This window comes from Malassezia pachydermatis, assembly GCF_001278385.1.
Source record: "Malassezia pachydermatis strain CBS 1879 chromosome Unknown scaffold2, whole genome shotgun sequence".
NCBI classification, from domain to species: Eukaryota; Fungi; Basidiomycota; class Malasseziomycetes; order Malasseziales; family Malasseziaceae; genus Malassezia; species Malassezia pachydermatis.
In genome coordinates this window covers 546,545-563,403 of record NW_017253139.1, presented here as the reverse complement: position 1 = coordinate 563,403, position 16,859 = coordinate 546,545, and the positions used below count along the sequence as shown (strand labels likewise).

Below are 16,859 nucleotides of genomic sequence, written 5' to 3'. Positions count from 1 at the left end.
TTGGACCCGAACATGAATCAAGCTAACACAGCTGTGCTAATGGATCAGTCGATGGTTAAAGCCATGTCGAATCCTGCTATGTATTCACCCTCTATGGGTGATGGAGGGGATGGACGCATACCGGGCCCAATGCGACATTCGAATCATAGACGTTCCTCGCGTTCTGTGAGTCCATACCCCTCGTCGACACGCAGTGTTACACCTGATTCAGATGTGGGGAAAGAAGATGTGACGGTGAGTGATGCAGCTACGCGAATGGCACAGTGGCGCTTCCCCATGACGGACACAAGCGTACCTGCTTCTCAAGCACTTCATCCCATGGATGCCTATGGCCGTGCTGTTAATGGCATGGATAGTGCTTGGCACAATTCGCTTCGTCCACCGCAAACGCATCGACATGGGCGCCGACACAATCGTGCCGCTGTATCTGAGGACTTCCAGGGCCGTCACCGTACGGAAGCTGTATACCCATCAGCATCGTCTGTGGACTTGACGTATACGCATCCTTTCCCGGGCTTCTCCCCTCTTCCTGTGATGCAAGAGACGCCTTTCATGACGATTGCGCCTCAAGCCATGACTCCGCAGCGCTTGGTACCTATATCTCCCAACCCACAGCCTGTGACACCTGTCATGAATTATCAGTCGAATGGGCCCACGGACGTACAAAGCCACGCTGTTCCATCGCTTTCCTTCTCCATGACATCAGCAGGTGAACAGACTCCGACCGACACAAGTGGCGAGCTGGACTCGCCACCTTCCCCGACACGCCAGCCTGTATCGCATGCGCGAGGGAAATCGGACAAGTCGGAGGACAATGTATACCAAACGGCTGCTCAAACGCATACGCCTGTGGTCACCACGTCCGCTGCACAAGCCGCCTCTGCATCGCGTCGGAAGGCCGAGGCGCTGTTTACATGCCCCTTCCCTGACTGTGGCTCCACATTTACACGGCAGTACAATTTGCGTGGGCACATGCGCTCTCACATGGATGAACGGCCGTTTAAATGTGATTGGCCTGGTTGTGGGCGTAGTTTTGCGCGAACGCATGACTGCAAGCGGCATCACAACCTGCACTTGAACATCAAGCCGTACCAGTGCGAAGGATGTGGAAAGACGTTTGCTCGTTTGGATGCCCTAAACCGGCACCATAAGAGTGAAGCCAGCACGTGTGGTGCCAAAGCAGCCAACGCCAAAAAGAACACCCCTAGTTGAAGTTTATGCCAGACGGACAATAGTTGTAAAAATGCTACGCTGTACATACGGAAGCAATGGGAAGTAGAAAGATTAATTTATGCTTTCCTAGCATGCTGAAGCACGGCGCTATCAGCAAAGAACCGGCGCCAACCAATGGCAGCCCACTAGACGGTAAGTCAATGGTTGGATACGTACGCGAGCAGGTAGCATAGCGAGAGAGTCCACCCACACATTGCTACCAGGGGCTGAGCCACCAGAAGAGATCCGGAAGAGCCAGCCGATCAAGCCATCTGTAATACTGTACTCGTTCCTTTCAACTCCGCGAAGCAAGTGCGCAGCACATTGAGCAGGTGTCTGGCCCTCATCAGTTCCCTCAATCTGCTTCGTAAGCTCTGGCTTGGTTTGGTTTTCCACTTCGAGGCCTGGAGTAAGAATGGTGGCAGGGAAATAGATGTGCACATCAATGCTATACAGCAAAAGCTCCGAACGAAGGCATTCGGCCAAACCTGAGGTAAGAGAAGTAATAAGACACATACCTCGAATAGCGAACTTCATCGGCGAATATTGTGCGTAGCCCACCATACCCATCATACCCAAGACACTGCTCACAAACACAATCTTACCGCGCTTTTGATGCTGCTTCATGGATTTCGCCACAGCCTGCATGTGAGTAAAGTCGCACGTACGTGACTTGTCGCTAGAGCGGTCCAGTAATCAAGACGCAGTCCTTCCTGGAAGTCCTGCTCTGTTTGCTCAAGATAATAGCCCGGCTTGGCTCCCCCAGCACAGCAGAAGACAGCATCAATCGGAGCAGGGCACTGCGACACAGCCGCTGATGCGCCACCAAATGATGACACATCAGCAACCACATAGGATACATGCTGCGATGACGATAGACGAGTAGCCTAGCGTTAATAGCGCTTGTACATACCATCACTTCCTGTGTGGCCGATTGCAATTTTGATTCTGTACGACTGCATAGAATAACATGCGCGCCACGCGATGCGAGGAGCTTGCCGAGGGCTAAACCCAATCCTTGCGAACCACCTGTCACAAGCACGTACTTATAACGTCAGTGCGAGAGGAAGCATACCTTGCCTTTAGGGTCCCACGATTTCCTGTAAAATACAAAAGCGGTGGCGCATACTAGCGCCACGACACTGCATACACAAGCTATTAGCCACATGGTGGCGTCGTTGGGAGATGGCATTTGTCTGAGCGGCCCCGTACCAGTAAGGGTCCAATTTCTCCACCACCTGTCCTTTTTTCTAATCTTAACCTTCGCATCTATGCCGTGGACGTATGCGACACAAATCACTGACGTCCTCGCTTGTACAGATGCTACAGCGGCATTAAAGGTGGCAAGACACTCGCCTTGTCTTCATGGATGGACGATGGAGCCTAATCCCAATTCACCTTACGATGTTCAGGGAGAGTCATGGCCCGCACAGGGCTCGGTCCCTTGTACTTGCGTAGGCATGATGCCACCCACTGGTCTGGCCCTGTCTGCTGGTCCACAAACCTCTGCATCATTATATGAGCTGTATCAACAGTGGTCATTGTGTGGTCGTTGTGGCCATACGCTTCAAGCTCATGGGGAGTTGTCTAAAGATCCGCCGGCTGAGCGCGTACGAAGACTCAAAGTCGCGATTCGAATGGACGAGCTTCTTGAGGTATGTACAACGCTAGCTAATGGAAGGATCAGGACCAGCTGTTAAATTTTAGCGCCAGCGGAAATACAGACCTCTTATCCTTGCAAAAGTACGTAGAGCCAGCACTAACACACAGGCAAATCCATTCGCTGGCCTATGAAAAAGCAAAGTCTAAGCAACGTACAGTAACGGTACAGCCTCGTACCCAGATATCCAAGAAGAAAGGAAAGCAGTCACAAAGTCAAGGTCCTGGTCGATTCATTCCTCAGGCTGATATGTATCACACGCTTAATTACATGTATCAACGTGCCATGATGTGGTACTTAGAGGGTCTACGCCAACAAAGAGAGGATATGAAACGAGCTGCCGTATCTTGTATGCTCCAGTTTTTTTCTTTAGCAAGACGATCTGTTATTCGTGTTGATCCATCCATCAAACGGAGTGTATGCAGCAAGTGTTATGTTCCTCAGCTCGAGGGACTTACCTGCTCTACCACTTTACATACGGGGCGTTCCTTTACACTTGTGCGGCAGACATGCACAAAATGCGGAGCTTGCCGTATCATGCAAGTGTCGAATCAAGCAGAACCTTCACCTATACCCACCCAGCCCATAAAGGCCCCGCGAAAACCTAAGCACCTATCACAACGCCAACGTCGACGTCGTTGGATGTATTCGCAGCACCATCCACCATCGTCTTATCCTGTAACAAAAGGGCCAGAGCGTATTGTGCCTCCTTACGCAGATCGAGTGGATGGGACACCTTGGAAGGAAGCTCTTTTGTCGCATGTGTCGTCATCAGAGGATATCTATGAGAAAGCGGTTGATATGCTCAATATACGAGGGGGTCATGCTGTTACCATTGGTATTGGGCGGAATGGTCAAGTGAACCTGGATGACTTTTAATGCCCTGTAAGTCAATAGTTGTATCATTTCTATCCCGCAAACCTCACTCGACCAATAGGTCGTGCTTACCTTTCTGACAAATCCCCCCATTTATTTTCTCCACTTACCCCACATTCGATTGTACATCATTGCCCACATGCTCAACACGTTGTACAGCCGCCGTGGTATGGTTACCTCACCTCACCACCTAGCTAGCCAAGCAGGACTATCCATTTTAAAGGAAGGGGGTACATCAATTGATGCTGCCATCGCTGTAGCCTCCGTTCTTTCTGTAGTCTATCCGCATATGCTGAGTATCGGTGGTGACGCATTTTGGTTGATTGGATGCCATGATAAGGAGCCCATGGCCATCGAAGCCTGTGGACGAAGCGGATCTAACGTCAATATGGACCTCTATAAAGGGTATGAATCCATTCCGGTGCATGGTCCATTGGCTGTGAACTCCGTTGCCGGCGCAGTATCCGGTTGGGCAGCCGCCTTCACCGTGTCAAAATCGTGGGGCACTACCATGACTCTGTCCCGTATCTTGCAAGACGCTATCTACTATGCAAGAGAAGGAGTACCTATCAGTGTGAATACTAGCGTTATCTCGGATGAGACCAAGGCTGCGCTTCTAAAACAGCCCACATTCTGCAACGTTTTTGCGCCTGATGGCACTTGGCCTGCTACAGGGTCTCTTATGAAGCAGCCAGCTCTGGCTGCCACTCTTATCAGACTGGCTGAAGAGGGATTGGATTCCTTTTACAGAGGGAATCTAGCCAAGGACATTGCCGCTGATCTAAAATCCATCGGGTCTCCCCTAACGCTGGGCGACTTGCAAGCTCATCAAGCGTCAGAACGTACACCGATTCATATCGACACTAGCAAAGGCCGTTTTTATAATTTTCCCCCACCTACACAGGGAGCTACAGGCCTCCATATTCTTGGCCAATTTGATCGGCTTGGCATTCAGCCTTCTGATGCGGAAACATTTCCGCATATCCATGGATTCATCGAAGCTAGCAAGCAGGCGTATCAAATCCGCAGGATCATTGCGGATCCAGATGCTATGACGGAAAGTATCGATACCTACCTCACCCCGGAGGCGTTAAATCGCCTTGCCTCTCAAATTGATATGAAAAAGGCCAAAGAGATTTCTTCCCCTTCGGGCCCTGGCGACACTGCATGGTTGGGCGTCATGGATTGTGAAGGGCGAGCAGTAAGCTGCATTCAAAGCGTTTTCCATCCCTTTGGCTCGGGCACCGTACTGCCAACCACAGGTATCTTATGGCAGAACCGTGGAACTAGTTTCTCTCTGGATAAAACCTCCGTCAACGCTTTGGTGCCGGGGAAACGTCCATTCCATACGCTTAATCCTGCCATGGCCAAGCTGAAGGATGGTAGATTTATCACCTACGGCACTATGGGTGCGCACGGACAACCTCAGATTTCATCCAATGTTATTATACGTTATGCTTGGCTAAATGAACCACTACAGTCTGCTGTCACAGCACCACGTTGGATGGTAGATGGCGACAGGATCCTTGTTGAAAACAGGCTCTCACCGACCGTTGTTGAAGAGCTGAGGAAGGCTGGACATCGTATGGAATGGACTGGTCCTTATGAAACATATCTAGGACATGCACATGGCATTGTTCGTCGCCCTGATGGTACATTAGAAGGTGCTACAGATCCGCGTGCTGATGGAATTGTAGCTGCGTACTAGATGACACAACTGATTTCATTTAGTCATTGCTATCATAGCAATGGGCTTTAGTAGAAGCGAATTTTCTCGGCTCTTTCACTTCGGATGTTTCGCGCCCACTTGCATGCATTTTCGGAGATCTATTCAAAATAGACCAACCACATCTAGTCTCACTTTTACCTTATTTACCAGAGAAAACAGGCTTTTATTGGTTCATTAATACGATATTCTAATATGCTTATTCAAAATGCGTCCCAGAAGACACGCAACTCGAACGAGACCCGCGGACGATGCGTTGACAATGTGTAAAGGAAGGGCATGCTTTTTGGCACATACCTATAGCCTCATGGTGATTACATTAACCAAAAATGGCTTGAGCTAGACTCTTGAAAAGGCAATATAGCTGTGGCTCCCAAGTCACGGCCGTCCCCACTTAACATGATGTTGTGGTTCTTGGGGATTATACAGCTATTGATAGCTACATCAGTTTATGCACTTGCTATCCGTGCAGGTATTCCACCTCCTAATGAAGATCCATTCTTCAAGCCACCAAGCGGATGGGAGGACCAGCCGACTACTACTATGACTACCATTCTCGTGCCATACAATGCTAAAATGGACAAAGTGTTTGCATATGGAGTTATTGAAGATACAAATGCCCCTCAGTGCGCCCCTAGCTACGGCTTTCAAGTGGGTATCGCTTATGATACTGGCTTTTTCGTGAACCCTGCTCTACTTCTGCCTTTCCTTCAAGAGGGTTACGTGGTGACTGTGCCCGACGAGCAGGGCAATGTTAATGCATTTGCATCTGGTCGTGTGGAAGGTCACCAGACATTAGACGGTATCCGTACAACGCTGGCCTTCGACAAACTGAAACTTGCCGACAATGTCAAGGTAGCTGGTTGGGGCTACTCTGGCGGTGGCATCTAGATGGGATGGGCTGCATCGCTTATGCCGGTTTATGCGCCAGATCTTCCTGTGGTAGGCTGGTACAGCGGTGGTACGCTAGCCAACTTCAGCGCTCTCATTCAGCAGCTAAACAAAGCACAGTATGCTGGTTTCTTGATTACTGGGATTACTGGCTTTGTCGATACATACCCTAACGTAAAGGAGTACTTTGACCAGATTGCTACGAAGAAAGCGCAGGACTCTTTACAATTCGCACGCACTCATTGCACATTGGCCATCACATCTGAGTTCCCTAACACGAACTTTTTCTTTAGGTACCAAGACAATGCCATCATTTCGTTATTCCGTGTTCTCTCTTGCACTTTACTGTTTCGGGGTAGAAACGAGTCATCCATAATGTTCAGTTAAAGCCTTCTGCATGATTGGAATGAGTCGGAGCAATCAAAATAAAGCTGGGCGAAATGTCATTTGAGTTGGACCCTGTGCATATTGATCCCTGAATGGGTAATGTCTCCACACGCTAATAAATACCGTCGTGACGGAGTCGGAATCGAGCAAGGCTCGGACATTCACGACTGCGCAGTCGGATGAATCGCCATACAGCTCATACAAAACTGTGACGGTAGGTGATCTGCTGGGTGAGGATGCTATTATTACCTATTGCGCTGCTAGCACCCTCCCGATGTCTTAGCTGAGCAATTGTGGCTACACGGTGAAGAACTATGTCATCGCCACCGCCACAGTCACCAAGACGGAGTATCAGCCTACTACCATGACTGTTACAAAGAGAAACTAAGAGCAATCACCATGCATTCATGTTTGTACGGTAACACTTAGTCTTCCTTTCGTTTTTGTTAATTTGATAGGCGACCAGCTTGATTTTGCGAGTTACCATCACCTCTTTGATTGGCCTCAGTGAATTGAGTACACCTGCAGGAGATATGCGAGTTTGTCCCATGGCCTCGCGTCTTGTGTTAATGATGATAATTTTGTGCGCGCGATGTGAATAAGAAGGATAACTATAAAAATTGATGTATCAAGCTATGCACTATTTGGAAAAGGAGTCATCAACCATTATAAATTTTCTTCGACTCCTAGTTACGAAGGTCAAAACGGTCAGCGTCCATTACTTTGGACCAGGCTGCAACAAAGTCCTTCACAAACTTCTCCTTGCTGTCATCTTGGGCATACACTTCCGAGTAAGCACGAAGAATGGCGTTTGAGCCGAAAATAAGGTCAAGACGAGTCGCCTCGTAGCGCTTCTCACCACTCTGACGATCCACAATGTTGTAACGGTTCTTCTTGCCCGACTCTTCCCAGCGGTAAGCCATATCCGTGAGCGTGACAAAGAAGTTATTGTCTAGCTTGCCCACCTTGTCAGTAAAGACACCATAGTTGCTGCCTTCGTAGTTGGCACCAAGAGCACGCATACCACCAACAAGCACCGTCAACTCTGGAGCCGTAAGGTTCAGCAGCTGTGCGCGGTCCAGCATGTACTCTTCTGGCCTGTCATAGTCCATGTTCTGCATGTAGTTTGTCATGGCATCCACGGTAGGCTCCAGGTAGCTGAAAGTCTCGACATCAGTGTTTTCCTGCGTAGCATCGCCACGGCCTGGGTGGAAAGGAACTTGGATGTCAAAGCCGGCAGCCTTGGCAGCCTGCTCAACACCAAGGTTGCCTGCAAGCACGATTGTGTCAGCCAGGCTGGCACCTGTCTTGTTGGCAATGGGCTCCAGTACCGAAAGGATACGCTTAAGACGCTTTGGCTCGTTTGCTTCCCAGTTCTTCTGAGGCTGAAGACGGATTCGGGCGCCATTCGCACCACCACGCATATCCGAGCCACGGTAGGTACGAGCACTGTCCCATGCAATGCTGACCATGTCACTAATGTTCAGACCACTGTTGGTTAGCGCGGTCTTTAGAGCATTCACATCATAGTCGTGCTTGCCCGATGGGATCGGGTCCTGCCAAAGAAAGTCTTCTTGCGGGACGTAGGGGCCTTTATAGTTCGCCTTCGGACCCATGTCCCGGTGCATCAGCTTGAACCAAGCACGGGCAAACGTGTCTGAGAAGTACTCAAAGTCGTCCAGGAACTTGTGCATGTACTTGTTGTAAACAGGGTCTTCCTTCAGCGCAATGTCAGAGTCCATCATCATGGGCTGAACACGAATGGAAGGATCCTCTACATCTGCAGGCTTTTCCTCCTCCTTCAAGTCAGGCGCATAGTACTGCTTCGCACCAGCACGACTCTCAGTAAGCGTCCAGTTGTACTTCAGCAGCAAGCTCATATAGCCGTCATCCCATTTGGTTGGGTTAGTAGTCCAAGCACCCTCAGGACCTGCCACCAAAACGTAACGACCACCATTCACACCAGGGATCATCCAGCCAAGACCTTGGTCCGTGATAGACGCGTTGATCGGAGGAGGACCGAGCAGGCTTCGGTCATTGTTACCATGCGACTTGCCGACCGTGTGGCCACCAGCAATCAGGACAGCAGTCTCCTCGTCGTTCATACCCATGCGCTTGAATGTCTCACGGATCTGATCGGCCGTACGCTTCGGGTTAGGATGGCCATCTACACCTTCGGGATTCACATAGATAAAACCCAATTGCACAGCTGCCAGAGGATTTTCGAGTGTAGAGGCATTCTTGGTATTTTTGTAGCGCATCTCCGATGGCTCCAAGAACTTGGTTTCGTTACCCCAATACGTGTCCGTCTCAGGGGCCCAGATATCACGACGACCAAAGGCAAACCCGAACGTCTTAAGGCCCATAGATTCATAGGCCACTGTGCCAGCATATGCAATCAGATCGGCCCAGCTCAGCTTGTTGCCATACTTCTTCTTAATGGGCCAGAGGATACGCCGCGCCTTGTCTGTGTTCGCATTGTCTGGCCAAGAGTTGATTGGTGCAAAACGTTGGTTACCGTGGCCAGATCCACCACGACCATCCTGAACACGGTAGGTACCAGCAGAATGCCAGCTCACACGGACAAGCATACCACCGTAGTGACCATAGTCAGCCTTCCACCAGCCCTGCTCTTTCGTCATAAGATCCGTCAGATCTTTGTGCAAGGCATCAAAATCAAGGGTCTTCAGTGCTTCATGGTAATCGTAGTCAGGGTCCATGGGATTGGTCTTGGAATCATGCTGGGCAAGGATAGAGAGGTCCAGAGCCTTCGGGAACAGGTATAGCGGATTGTTCTGTACCTCCTTATCAGCTGCCCTCTTGCGCATGAAAGGGCATCCTTCTCCAGCTTCAGCTCGTCGCTGATACTCTTCACTGGGGAAAGCATGGGCACCCATACCCATATAATTGCTCGTCTCTGCGCTGCTCCATACATAAAAGAGCACACATACAAGCGAGGTTAGGTAAAGGAACTTGGGACGAAACAGTCCCCGTTGTATTGTTGACGGCATGGGAAGAACGGTTTGTTCGATGCCCAGTTGATTCATTACGCTCAATTTATACCTTGCGCAGCAGTATTGTCGCCACCCATGTGCGATGGGCCTGGCGGAATGCCGCTTACACAGCAAAAAAAAATCGGTAAAACAGATTCAACAAATGCGACAGAGAATTTTGGAGCGATCTTATACATGATTAGATATTTAAATCGATTGATTGGCCATTCAGTCAATTCGGGCTATGTCACACAGGCGAGCGTGCACAAAATTCTCGAACCCAAACGTTGACCAAGCATGTGGCTGTTGGCCACATGACAGCAAGCTATTACGCGACAATGGAAATCATTGACGCCAGTCACTTAAGCTCGCTTACTTTATATGCCCAATTAAAAGAGACCCAGCTGGATGGGAGGCGTGGCCGGAGATGTGAGTAGTGGTCCGCAAAATATTTGATCGTCTTGTGCAAAGAGAAGGCTGGTCCGTTCATAAAAAAGCGATGTCCCATAGCGCCAGGCTTCTCCAACGCCCATACATGAGCCTTTGCAACGTCCTGAACATTACAGAAAAGAGGCATAATATATGGTACTTCTGTCTTAGAGTCGATAAGATCGTAAATCATTTGAGTCGAAGCATTCACAGTGCTTTTATGGATCCACGGTTGAAGTAATGGTCCAAATAAGGTAGTCGAATTGATGCTGGCCAACTCAAACGTAACAACTGGCCGTTTCTGAAACTCGTAAGCGGCCTTTTCTGCTAAAGCTTTGCTGGCATTGTAGACAGTTATACCTGCAGCCGGCCCAGCGGCCCGACAGGCTTCCTCATATGTACAGGAATTCCAGTCCTTCTCTGTGTAGATGTAGTCAGCTGATTTTACAGACCCGCTAGCAATATCCATGGCTGCCAATAAAGAGGATGTGATCACAATCTTTTTCACAATGGTAGAATGGGCAGACTCCAAAACGTTTCTCATGCTTTGAATTGTTGGTATCAACATGTCTTTTTCCGGATCTTGTGCGTTGAGGTACGAAGGGGAGGCAGAATGAATAACATATATACACCCATCCATAGCCTCTTTAAGGCAGCTAGTAGCAATATCAGGCACAATAAGCAGCTTTATACGATTCAGCTGGCCACAGGGAGTGCGTTCATTGCATTATCTGTCGTGTCTTACGAACGAACTGCGCCATGAATAATGTAATCACTACCGGAGCGCATTAAAGCATGTAATATATGCGTTCCTAGGAACCCGCTTATACCTGAAAGGAAAACTTTGGTCATGGGCATTTGGTTAGGGATCAAGGGCCAGGCCCCTCCTCCCCAGACCAACCCTTAATCGAGGCTTAAGGCCTCCACTTCGCAAATGCATATCTAAATGAACAAACACCATACTTTTTAACCAATATCTACTACCATAGTCCACGAAAAAAGGCCACGCTAAAGCTAATCCGCCTTCCCGTTTAATCCCTCTTGCGTTGACCCATGTCAGTGATCGTGCAGTTCATGCGTATGGGGCTTTCTGCGCTAAACTCGCATTTGGGATCTTCATTGGGACCACAACTCATCGCAAAATCACCGTCACAAAAGTGCTGAGACAAGGGACGAGCACCATCAAAGTAATGTCCATAGTGCTTTGGGAACTTTGGTTCAGGCTCTTTGTCTACAGGCCAACAGCCGTCAGTCTTCACGTCATAACCAGGGTGATCAAACACCGTGCCCCAATTACGCTCCACGGGCCAGTCAATGTAGCCACAAGAGGTGACGTTAGGGCCGGCCATTGTATAATTCTGCTGCACAAAAATATCACCCAAGTACGTGCACGAGTTGGTCATACCATGTGGCTGGTACCATAGACCATTACTCTCACCCTGGCCCTTGTAGTTCGGTGTACCACCAACGCAAGTTGTGGAAGAGAAGGGGAAACAATGAATGCCACACATCGTAGCATTCCAGTCCGTAGCCCCACAGTCAAAGTGTGAGATAAGATAGTTATCATTGCCATAAATCGAGCCAACGCAAGGCAGACCTTCTTTGTGCTTGTTCTCGTTTTGGAAAGTGATCCAACCTGCTTGGACTTGCGACAAGCAAACCAAGGCCGCAGCAATACCAGGGAAAAGTGTCTTCATATTTGATGATGCAGAGAGGCTATTCAGAAAGAAGGCTCTTTATATAGTTTTGACATTGTTAATACGACCGTGGAGATTTTAATTTATCGTTCTTCCATCAGTGGGAGGAGGGCATACCCTATAGTCTATAGATTTATGCGATCGATCTAAGCGATGGAGACTGGCACGCTTACTATAGTTGGCCCTAGTATTCACAGGATTCACAAGCCGACCAAGCATACGCCCTGACCCTCTCGCATTTCCGTGCGCCAAGAAAAGCCTTTCGAACCCTAGTCGATTATCAGATATTTGGCGCGCTGACCCTTGTCTATAAACGTGTTTTACTTTACGCCACACGCGGTACATTTTGTGTAAGCGCAGCCAGCCCTGGTTCCTGGCTCGGACTCCCAAGAGGCCCTCCGCGTCAATTTGTTCTTCCTACTGTGGCTTACTTCATCGTTTAAATGCGGTAATTTTAGATCTGATATACCTTGGTTGGCGTACATAATACTTCTTTTGCAGACAAAGAAATCTAAAGAGACTTGCATTATTAGATAATCTCAGTCGTTTGACCCCGAAAAACGCGCGCCAATGGCACCGTGTGCAGAAATGACATGGCGAAGAAATGAACGCCTATCCGCTACCACACACCACCACAATGTTGTTGCACCTGAAGTTTGTGGCCGGCTTGATTGCAGCAGCCACGGTGGCTTCGGCCACCGAGAGACAAGGCGTGTCGATTGAGATGTCGCGCCGTACAGACGAGCAAATGAAGCAGATCCGTGTTCAGCGTGTACCTCAGCATATTAGCGCTGTGAACCGCAAGTACACTGCAGCTATGAAGAACTACCAGCGCAACACGGGCAAGTCACATCCTATGGGCTCGGACAGCAAGGCAAAGCGCAGCTCGGGTGATGTGGGCCTTATTGATATCAATGAGCAGCTTGAGTGGTCCGGTAAGGTTCAATTTGGCTCGCCCGCGCAAAGCATTTACTTCGACTTTGACACTGGCTCGTCAGATACGCTTGTCGACCCCGGCTCGTACGATCCATCGGCCTCATACTCGTCAATGCGTACCTCGGGTAAGTTTTCGGCGGCGTATGGCGATGGCACGTCAGCCTCGGGTACTATCTATCAAGACGACGTGAGCATTGGTGGTATCAAAGCCAAGAGTGTGTCGATTGGTCTCTCCAATACTAAGTTTACAAAGGACTATGAGAAGCCGAACCAGGGTATTTGTGGTCTGGCTCTGCCGAGTATTCAGGCGTTCCCATCGGACTACCACCCTCTCTTCACTGCCCTCCGTGAGCAGCACCAGGTTGACCAGGGTGTGTTCCAGTTCACGCTCAAGTCTGGCTCAGGATCGTCGCTGCATCTTGGCGGTATTGACAAGACCAAGATTAAGGGCGATATTGCCTGGGCAAACTACGACCAGAGTCTTGGCTTCTACGTCGTGCCTGGCAAGCTCAATGGCCAAAACATCCAGGCGATTATTGACTCTGGTACAACGCTGATCATTGGCCCTACGAAGCAGGTGAAGTCTATCCTTGAGGCTATTCCGGACGTGAAGACGACCACGTCGCAGGGTAGCCTCATGGGCACGTTCCCTTGCGATCAGACACCCAATGTGACGTTTACCTTTGCCGGCAAAGACTTTAAGCTTGGTCGTGATCAGCTGGTGTATGGCAGCTCGAACGGTCGTTGCAACCTGCCGCTGGTCGGTCAGGATAGCACGCCTTTCCGTGGTAATTCGTGGATTGTCGGTGATGCTTTCTTCCAGACTGCCTCGGTGATCTTTGACCAGGACAAGAACCGTCTGGGCTTTGCAGAGCAGGCCTGAGTAGCCTGCATTCTGTTGTACATCAATTTTCGCTTATGTCTTCATGGTTGATCGAGCTGGTATAGCCCGACTTCTTTCATATCTTTTCTATAATTCTTTTGGATGCCTGGCTGCAAACACTACACTCGTTAGCCAAGGGCGCTCCTTTCGCATAAAAGGCAAGATGAATAAATAATAGTACTTATTGATGCATTTTCTACATTATGCTGTTTTACCTTTTACAGGACTGGTAGTGCGAGAGAGTAGGCGCATCGTAAGCACGGTAGCAAGAGCCGCCGACACCGCCGGTACAAGCGTAAGTAGAGGCCAGGACAGAGTGGCTTGCCTCGCTTCAGCCAGAGGTGGCGCCGCTGCAGAGACGGGGCGTGGCGGTCGTGCCTGCGGCTCCACAGTAACTTTATCAAGAGGATGGATTGCCATTACCGACATGAGCTCGTAGAGCAGTTCGGCAGCCGCCAGCGCAGTCACTTCGCCTGCGTGTAAGCTGTAAATGTACGCACCGTTCGTGTCGTAAGGTGGGCTTACTTCTACGACTTCACAGCCCACCAGGTTAATACCCGAAAGCATCCGGATGATACTGCGCAGCTCACGCGATGTTCTATCGGTGAGTCCAAGGCGTCATACGTACAAGCCACCGCTGACAGGTGTGCCCGTGCCAGGGGCAATCGACGGGTCAAGCACATCACTAGCGTAAGTCGATGCTGATCACATACATATCGATACTCAGGTATACTGGTGAATCGCCCAAACGCTCGCGAATTGCAGCGACGGTACCATCAAGTCCAAGCTGGTCCACTTCCCAGGTCTCCAAGTAGGTAAAGCCCAAGCTGGCATCACGGCGATAATCTTCAAAGTCCGCTCCGCTCAGCAAGCCACGCAAACCGACATGCATGGACGTATTACTTACCAGGCCTTCTTGACTAGCATGGTACAGCATGGTACCATGCGTGTAGCCAGAGATACCGGTGCCACGAGAGGCTGCACCGTACTGGTTCGGGGCCCATGTATCTAAATGGGAGTCAAAGTGCAAGACCGACACGGGGCCATACACCTTGTTCAGCGAGCGGAGAATTGGCAAAGCGATAGAGTGGTCGCCTCCCATGACAGCCATACGCGGATGCTGCTTCTTGTCTTTGGCAAAGTGCACTGGCTTGCCATTCTTGGTACGACTCGGCAACGCTGAAATCGTACCAGGGCCCTGCGGCACGTTGCGATGCAATAAATCATCGTAGGCATCCTCAATCTGCTGGAACGCTAATTCATTATCAAAGGGTGTCACTGGGATATCACCGCAATCCAAAAACTTGGTTTTGGAGACGTATGGATTGACTCCTAACGCAGGGTTGAACGAGCGGAACACTGTCTGACGTGCGCTACCAGCGCGAATAGCGCGAGGGCCAAATCGTGCGCCAGGCCTGATATTAGTAGAGTTCAACTTACCTGTACGAAACCGCTGTGTCCAATGGCACACCCAACACGGCTACATCGAAGTCTGTATGTTCTTGCACCAAGCTGAAGTAAGTAAGCGTATACGTACCATTTTTCATGCGGCAAATGCGCAAACGTCGAAACACCAGAAAAGTAAAAGTCAGGCACATCCCATTGATTCACAGGGTCCCGTGCGCGTACCAGGGCACAGAGAGTGAACACACACGCAAGCGTATACCAAAACATCATAGTTACTGAGAAGAGTTGCGTGGCCCGTGTCTCATGACCTCGCCCTTTTTCGTTCACAGTCTGCGCACGGACCACTTGTTTACTATGCAGGGAGTCACGCCTATCTATGGAACTTATCAGTATAGCGCTCCTGGCGTAGATAGTGTGTTCATTCTTCCGTATCAAAAAGGGCTTGAATACATATCAATAAGACCAGTGTGGCGTTCACGAGACCATAGTATGTCGTATACGGCGTCCAGCGTGACTTGAATGGGAGTACGCTTGTGTCAAAGTGCTGCTGGGAGATGGCACGGCACCAGCACAAGTGTGATAAGCATACGATGACCCATGTGACCAACAATGAGCATGTGGAAATCAATATGAAGTAGTCCAGCACTGGGTGATGTCAGTTTGTAAATATGTACCTTGACCGGAGCCAGAAGAGACTTATAAAAACGATAGCAAATCAATGGCTGTGGTAACTTTAAAAGAGATATACGAGGTTTTGTGGCGATCGGTCATGGCAAACACTTTACACAGCATACCTTCCAGCGCCATAGCTTGCAGCAAGCGTGCTCTAGCAAATACAAAGGCATTGCCAGCCGAGAAAATGCTGTTCACAGTCACAGCGTTGACAATGTGAGGCAATACGGGAATGTCAAGTCGGTTCATCGCACGCACCCAGGCCGTTCGTGAGGCGCCGGAGAGAGACGATTCAATTGCTTCGACCAGTGCAGGATCGTTGCGCAGTACAAGGAAGCCCACAGCAATCGCAGAACTTACAAGAGCACAGCCAAGCGCACATACACTGTTTTGAAGGCTTTCGGGATAAGTTTGCGTGGATTGTTGGTCTCGCCAGCAACAATGGACACCATATCAGGTCCCTGGTACGTCCATGCCGCATTGACGATCTATGCAACGACGCCCAAAAACCGGTCTTCACTGCCTTGCATACAGTACTCGCGCATCGGCCCTGGGTGGACTCAATAGCGAAACCCAAATGAGTCGCCATGAGGATTGGCACTGCATATGAGAAATACAGACATAACCAGCAGACCTACCGCGGTAATGATCGTCAGCAATCCGACCCAATACTCAGCCTCACCGAACCGGCGGGCATCCCATATGTTGAGCACAAAGTAGAGGAACAGGCACAAGCATGGGATCAGGATGTTGAGCATCGCGACATGGGACTCATCCACCCAGAATAGCAGCACCGATGTAAGTGCATTGGTTTCCAAGCATAGGAACGTGACCGCCAACAGCCAGTAATTGAACGAGCTTGCGGCGCCCAGCGCCGGATCATCAAACGCACCCACAAACCGATGAACCGAGCCGCGAATCGGTAAAAAGGAGACCATTTCACTTAAGCACAAGCTCACACAAAAGATAAAGCTGCCAAGTAGCCGATAATGAGCGACGCGGGACCGCCTTGGATCAGGCCTTGGCTGGTATTGATAAAGATCTTCGGTAAGTGACATGGTACGTTGATTCGTTCCAATACTCCCTGCTA

General features: G+C 49.8%; 10 protein-coding genes across 10 annotated transcripts; 3 read left to right on the top strand and 7 right to left on the bottom strand.

The window, feature by feature from the left end:
* Positions 1 to 276: 276 nt before the first annotated feature.
* Malapachy_2328 (fog: zn-finger) lies at positions 277 to 1,212 on the top strand (the record flags this gene model as incomplete). Its single annotated transcript, XM_018136820.1, has 1 exon — positions 277 to 1,212. One exon carries the CDS (start codon positions 277 to 279, stop codon positions 1,210 to 1,212), a length of 936 nt encoding a protein of 311 aa, XP_017992811.1.
* A 77-nt stretch (positions 1,213 to 1,289) lies between these two features.
* On the bottom strand, positions 1,290 to 2,380 carry Malapachy_2314 (oxidoreductase; the record flags this gene model as incomplete). Its single annotated transcript, XM_018136806.1, has 6 exons — positions 1,290 to 1,358; positions 1,390 to 1,700; positions 1,731 to 1,854; positions 1,881 to 2,099; positions 2,126 to 2,257; positions 2,288 to 2,380. The coding sequence occupies 6 exons, from the start codon at positions 2,378 to 2,380 to the stop codon at positions 1,290 to 1,292; spliced, it is 948 nt and encodes a 315-aa protein (XP_017992914.1).
* Positions 2,381 to 6,017: 3,637 nt separating this feature from the next.
* On the top strand, positions 6,018 to 6,365 carry Malapachy_2356 (putative secretory lipase (family lip); the record flags this gene model as incomplete). Its single annotated transcript, XM_018136848.1, has 1 exon — positions 6,018 to 6,365. The coding sequence occupies one exon, from the start codon at positions 6,018 to 6,020 to the stop codon at positions 6,363 to 6,365; it is 348 nt and encodes a 115-aa protein (XP_017992764.1).
* A 1,073-nt stretch (positions 6,366 to 7,438) lies between these two features.
* On the bottom strand, positions 7,439 to 9,655 carry Malapachy_2336 (catalase-peroxidase; the record flags this gene model as incomplete). The annotated part of the gene is made up of 1 exon (XM_018136828.1): positions 7,439 to 9,655. One exon carries the CDS (start codon positions 9,653 to 9,655, stop codon positions 7,439 to 7,441), a length of 2,217 nt encoding a protein of 738 aa, XP_017992841.1.
* A 448-nt stretch (positions 9,656 to 10,103) lies between these two features.
* On the bottom strand, positions 10,104 to 11,026 carry Malapachy_2332 (dihydroflavonol reductase; the record flags this gene model as incomplete). The annotated part of the gene is made up of 2 exons (XM_018136824.1): positions 10,104 to 10,874; positions 10,928 to 11,026. 2 exons carry the CDS (start codon positions 11,024 to 11,026, stop codon positions 10,104 to 10,106), a joined length of 870 nt encoding a protein of 289 aa, XP_017992837.1.
* Positions 11,027 to 11,205: 179 nt separating this feature from the next.
* Positions 11,206 to 11,871, bottom strand: Malapachy_2343 (hypothetical protein; the record flags this gene model as incomplete). Its single annotated transcript, XM_018136835.1, has 1 exon — positions 11,206 to 11,871. One exon carries the CDS (start codon positions 11,869 to 11,871, stop codon positions 11,206 to 11,208), a length of 666 nt encoding a protein of 221 aa, XP_017993293.1.
* A 637-nt stretch (positions 11,872 to 12,508) lies between these two features.
* Malapachy_2351 (putative aspartyl protease) lies at positions 12,509 to 13,690 on the top strand (the record flags this gene model as incomplete). Its single annotated transcript, XM_018136843.1, has 1 exon — positions 12,509 to 13,690. The coding sequence occupies one exon, from the start codon at positions 12,509 to 12,511 to the stop codon at positions 13,688 to 13,690; it is 1,182 nt and encodes a 393-aa protein (XP_017992769.1).
* A 201-nt stretch (positions 13,691 to 13,891) lies between these two features.
* On the bottom strand, positions 13,892 to 15,364 carry Malapachy_2319 (agmatinase; the record flags this gene model as incomplete). The annotated part of the gene is made up of 6 exons (XM_018136811.1): positions 13,892 to 14,163; positions 14,191 to 14,288; positions 14,319 to 14,375; positions 14,404 to 15,105; positions 15,131 to 15,202; positions 15,228 to 15,364. The coding sequence occupies 6 exons, from the start codon at positions 15,362 to 15,364 to the stop codon at positions 13,892 to 13,894; spliced, it is 1,338 nt and encodes a 445-aa protein (XP_017992915.1).
* A 429-nt stretch (positions 15,365 to 15,793) lies between these two features.
* On the bottom strand, positions 15,794 to 16,221 carry Malapachy_2321 (general amino acid permease agp2; the record flags this gene model as incomplete). Its single annotated transcript, XM_018136813.1, has 2 exons — positions 15,794 to 16,124; positions 16,154 to 16,221. The coding sequence occupies 2 exons, from the start codon at positions 16,219 to 16,221 to the stop codon at positions 15,794 to 15,796; spliced, it is 399 nt and encodes a 132-aa protein (XP_017992816.1).
* Positions 16,222 to 16,329: 108 nt separating this feature from the next.
* On the bottom strand, positions 16,330 to 16,707 carry Malapachy_2345 (general amino acid permease; the record flags this gene model as incomplete). Its single annotated transcript, XM_018136837.1, has 2 exons — positions 16,330 to 16,369; positions 16,391 to 16,707. The coding sequence occupies 2 exons, from the start codon at positions 16,705 to 16,707 to the stop codon at positions 16,330 to 16,332; spliced, it is 357 nt and encodes a 118-aa protein (XP_017993295.1).
* Positions 16,708 to 16,859: the final 152 nt, after the last annotated feature.